This window comes from Prenolepis imparis, unplaced genomic scaffold (genome assembly GCF_030444845.1).
Source record: "Prenolepis imparis isolate NDT839.2.m4 unplaced genomic scaffold, iyPreImpa1.0 SCAF_3, whole genome shotgun sequence".
Classification (NCBI taxonomy): Eukaryota; Metazoa; Arthropoda; class Insecta; order Hymenoptera; family Formicidae; genus Prenolepis; species Prenolepis imparis.
In genome coordinates, this window is record NW_028141161.1 from 15,682,879 (window position 1) to 15,687,912 (window position 5,034).

General features: G+C 34.2%; 1 protein-coding gene across 1 annotated transcript; it reads left to right on the plus strand.

The window, feature by feature from the left end:
* The first annotated feature begins 3,713 nt into the window (after nucleotides 1-3,713).
* On the plus strand, nucleotides 3,714-4,550 carry Cox17 (Cytochrome c oxidase copper chaperone COX17). The gene is made up of 2 exons (XM_083034789.1): nucleotides 3,714-3,891; nucleotides 4,153-4,550. Exons 1-2 carry the CDS (start codon nucleotides 3,791-3,793, stop codon nucleotides 4,235-4,237), a joined length of 186 nt encoding a protein of 61 aa, XP_082890915.1. The 5' UTR covers nucleotides 3,714-3,790; the 3' UTR covers nucleotides 4,238-4,550.
* The last annotated feature ends 484 nt before the right edge of the window (nucleotides 4,551-5,034 follow it).

A 5,034-nucleotide genomic window follows, 5' to 3' on the forward strand; every position in this document is an offset into this window, starting at 1 on the left:
AATCTACGCAACAAAATAAAATTTTCCCTTTTCGTTACTGAAAGCGATACAAGCGAACAATTTTTTAAGAGCAATTTATAATTTTATTTCATTTCAAAGCAGTGAAGCTAAAAAGTGTCAATTATGATGCTCGATGACTATGATTTTGCTTTGTTGGACGAGTTATTTACTTAAATGCACTCATACTTAAATGTACTTTATTCTTTCTCCTTTTAACCGATATCTTATTTATTATATTTGTTCAGTTTTTGCAACGTTTGCCGTGGATCAATTTGCGTTTTTTGTGTTCGGCTCATTACGTGCAGCCTCCGTTACGTTCAGCCGTAACGAGTCGAACTGTTTATAATATTCTGCGATATGCGAGAGTAAATCTTTTGCAATATATATTGCGAAAAATCAGCGATCGTAATATGTAAAATTTTCCTCTTCACGATTTCGCAAACGAGTTTACTCGGATCGCTGGAGCGCGATAATTGCGCGATACAATTATTACGCATCCGATTATTCCACCATCGAATAGTGGCGCGTTTACGAGAACGTTCAATAATAAGGGACGAACGAAAAGAGGGATCTCGTCGGTGCTTCCTGCGGAAGCGTCCCTCCCTTTTTCTTCTTTTTTTGTAACCGGAGACTTATGCACACGTCGATGGCAGTGTACGGCGGTGCTGATGGCGGTGACCTTCTCTCTTTCTTGAAAAGAACGAGGGGCTGTAAAGCAGACTGCAGCAGATGCGAACCCTTGGCACGCGCCCTTCTGTTCCCCAACGATTCTCGCGTCGACCCTCGGCTCTTCCTCGATGAAGCAGCGTTTCGCAAAATTTCGTTTCTTTTCAAATCGATATTGTACAAATGAATTTTATTTTTTTGTACTTATAGCTTATAGTTAATAAACTATTTAACATTTTTTTGAATTAATAGATTATTGTTGTGTGTGTAAATTATTGAAGTGTTGCGTATGCGTGAAATAAATTTCTGATTGGAAATGTATTGCACATTTATTTATATAATGTACGATTTATGCAAATCAATAATCGATTCATATCGATATCACTAAAGGTGCTATCGATTCAGTGTTTAATCGTGCGAATCCCATCCGCTCTCGACGGCGATATATTATTCCGCTTAAGCGTCCGCACGTGTTCAGAAGCCAACTGTATCGAGTTGCTTCCTGTAACTCTGACATTGAAACACTATACTTTATGTGTGAGACGGGTTGCCGATCCTTATTCTTTATGAACGAAAGTATCGATCGATATAGTCGAGAATACGCGGCGGGAATGTCTCTTTCGAGATATTATGCGTAATAATGAATTCGTGTATGCATTTTCCAAATAAAACTCGACAAAGAATTTAGCAGTCGTGCGATTAAAATATAAATTTTGGAAAATTTAATTGTGTGTGTATGCGTATATCCCGAACTAAATCATTTAAAAGTTCACGATTATTATTAAAAGACTTTTGAAGATGTCTTTCAATAAAACTTAATTAATGGACTCATTAGATTATTTTAATCTGCTCGCTATAATAATTTTGCTCCAAAATAAAAAATAAATATCTTACAATCTAAAGTCTAAAATAATAATGATAAGGGATTTTAACATTCATTTTTTATCTCGACGTGAAGTTTTATCGGAATGCAGTTTAATTTAATTTTACGATACACATTATCGACGCGTCCATCGTCATTCGCGTTAATTCTCGCCGACAGGAGCTAATTGACTTCTTTGAAATTATAATAGTTTGGTCAGGAGATTCACCGACTGCGAAGAATCAGGATTTGTTTTACGGGCTCCCGGGTAACTTTATGACATCGATATAATGATTTGATTTACAGCTTATTCGCCGACATAAAAGAGCGTCGTCTCTTGGACACATCGCTCGATTGACTTTTCCATACAACAGCTGGGCATGTCGAGGAAATTGCAAACGGTATTCTTATCATGAAGAAATGCTGCGGGAAGATGCACGACGCGATACGCCGATCGTAGAAGTCGTACGTTTGTATGCATCCGACGAAATTATTCATCTCTCCCACCCGGTTGCCGGTTCGTATCGACGAGAAAGAGGAGCCTCACACGGGAGTATCGACTTCACGCCACGACGCAAATCGCGTGTAGCCCTGGGAAAAACTGATGAAACGCCGCGCGAAGAGCATAAAAAGCGATTCATTCTCATCGACTGCACGTGCACGCGGACGAATGATCGACACCAGGACACGCACGATCTTGATCACGTATTCCGCGCGCATATCTACGCGTATCGGTGCCCGAAATAAATCGTCGCGAGACAAGGTTTCGTCCGCGCATACCAAGACGAAATCCCGCGGCTATTCGTATCGCACGCGCGCCGAGAGATCGATATTAATCGATTTTTGTGACGATAGCATGCTATAAATCCTGCCTCAGAACTGCCACCAAATTTTTGGAAAGTCTTATTGTTAACTCGAAACCTAAGCAGAACATTGTTTACATGCCACACATGGAAATTAATTATATAATTCAGTATAATTTCGATATATTAAATTTAAATAAACGATCTTAAATGATGAGATATAAGATTTCGATTAGCGCCATGATTATTCGCAACAACAAAATTGTGACAATTGGCGCATAAAATCGTTTATTTAATAAATCAAAATTATACTGAATTATAATTAATTTCTGCAATGTGCAGCGTTTAAATAACTTGTTGTTTCGTTTAAGTTTCGAGCTAAGACTTTCCAAAAATTCAGTGGCAGTTATTCTGAGGAGGGAATTAAAACCATCTCTAACTGTTCACCTGTCAAGCGCGCGTTTGGCACTATACACCTGCTACATAATTATGCTTCGGCCCGGCATCTGCCTCTCAAGGTTTTATATTCGATCGACAGAACCCTGTCCAGTTAATCCTTTCTGTATTGATAAATACATATAACCCATATATAAATTTATATATGAATATATAGGTCAACTTTTTGTCATTTCTTTAAATTTCACATTGTTCAAAAAAACAATGTAAAAATTATTTTTCTAATTATTATCTAATTATTCTTATTATTTTTCTTGTGCATACCAAAAGAAATGTGAGCGCGTTTTAAAGGTTTCTTTAAGGACTACAAAACAAACCTACAGAAAATGCTCTTAAACTTATACAGGACTTAATTTTTGTTATCAAAGTTTAGTCTTTCGCGAAAATTAATGTTTCGATACGGACTAGAACATTTTCTATGGGTGCGATTTAAAAGTCCCATCAAGGTCTGCAAAACGAACCAACAGAAAATGTTCAGGGCTTATACAAACCTTAATTTTTGCAATCAAAGTTTAAACTTTGAATTCAAAAATTAAGGCCTGTAAGTCGTAGCACATTCGCTGAGGGCTCATTTTGTAGGTCTTGAAGAGACTTTTAAAACGCGCCCAAAAAATGTTTAAGCTTTGAATTTAAAAATTAAGACCTGTGTAAGTCGTACAACATTTTCTTTGGGCGTTTCTAAAATGTGTTATAAAAATTAAAATAATACATTTTAAATAATATGTATGTCATAATACTTTAAACTCGGTTAATTTTTTGACCGTTATCAACTTTTTGTCAACAAACTTTATATTATTTTTTTGAACATAAAATCGAATTTGATACATATATGTATAAAATATTTTACTTACATATAAAATTGAAATTGTATAACCGATCGTTGATAATATGTTTTATGGTATTGTCTTCAGAGTTTGCAAAATTTGTCACAGAAAGGCGTTTACATAGCATTCTTGACTCGAGGGAGATTTACGTTGTTCTCTTTGCATATTAATTGATAAAAATGGGTAACACTGCAGCAAAAGTGGAAGCGAAGCCGGAAGAGAAAAAGAAATTAAAGCCCTGCTGCGCCTGTCCTGAAACCAAGAAAGCGAGAGACACGTGGTATGTAATATAATTCATTAGTTAAGTATACGAGATTAATTATAGGTTAGACATGTGATTATACACATATGATCTTTTATTTCATCATTATTTGAGCATTATTCATACTTTAATGTATTGGTTATTGTCAGCAATTATTCTCTTTTTTTTTAATATATAAAATGTTATATAAAAAATTAATTAAAAAAAAATTTTTTATGAAGTGCTATATTCTCTATTTACAAAATTTTTATCATAAAGTTATGTTTAATATGCTTTCAGTATCATAGAAAAGGGCGAGGAAAATTGCGGAGATCTTATAGAAGCACATAAAACTTGTATGAGATCAATGGGATTCAATATATAATGAAGATATAGGAGAATATAACAAATATTTTGTCACCAAAGATATCTGCTACCAAGATCTGCAAGGAATCTTGAGAATGCTCGGATCGTAGGCATATATTTATGTATACATGTGTCTTGTAAATAATTTTCTTTCTATAATAGAATTTATGGAGAATAAAAATAAGTATTATGTTTCTCTGTGAAATTGTGAGTTTCACATACTGTAGATAACTTGATTAATTCTTATTTTATGAATAATTTTGTGGAATACAAGATAAATTGTGATGACTAATTATAAGAAATAAAAATCATAATGTTCCTTTCAACAGGAATTTGACTAAATTTATCTCCTGTCCAGATTATTTGTGTTTTATTAAATGGCATATATATTTTAATTTTAATTTCTGTGAACTTGTAATAGGTTAAGAACAAGAAGAGAAATCACATGTGTTCAGAATTCTAACAAAGCATATATTTTAATTTGATGTGTGGCTAATGCGAAGGTTTTAGTCTTGCATAACAATTCCACAGCTTGGTTTCCCTGAACACTCCAAATAATGAACAGATTCTTAAATCGATATATGGTGAAATCCAGTATTATAATAATAATAATAATAATTTATCATTTCTGACAGATTTTACAGTCAGTCAATAATGTTATTGCAATGTGGTCCTACTGGGCTGAAAGACAAATTTGTATTTGACTGGTGCACCATAAATATCGAAGCTATATAAAACAATGACGCGACGTGAACATCGCGTCCTCATTGAATGGTCGCAAATATATTTTTTTAACTATAATAAATAGACCTTAGA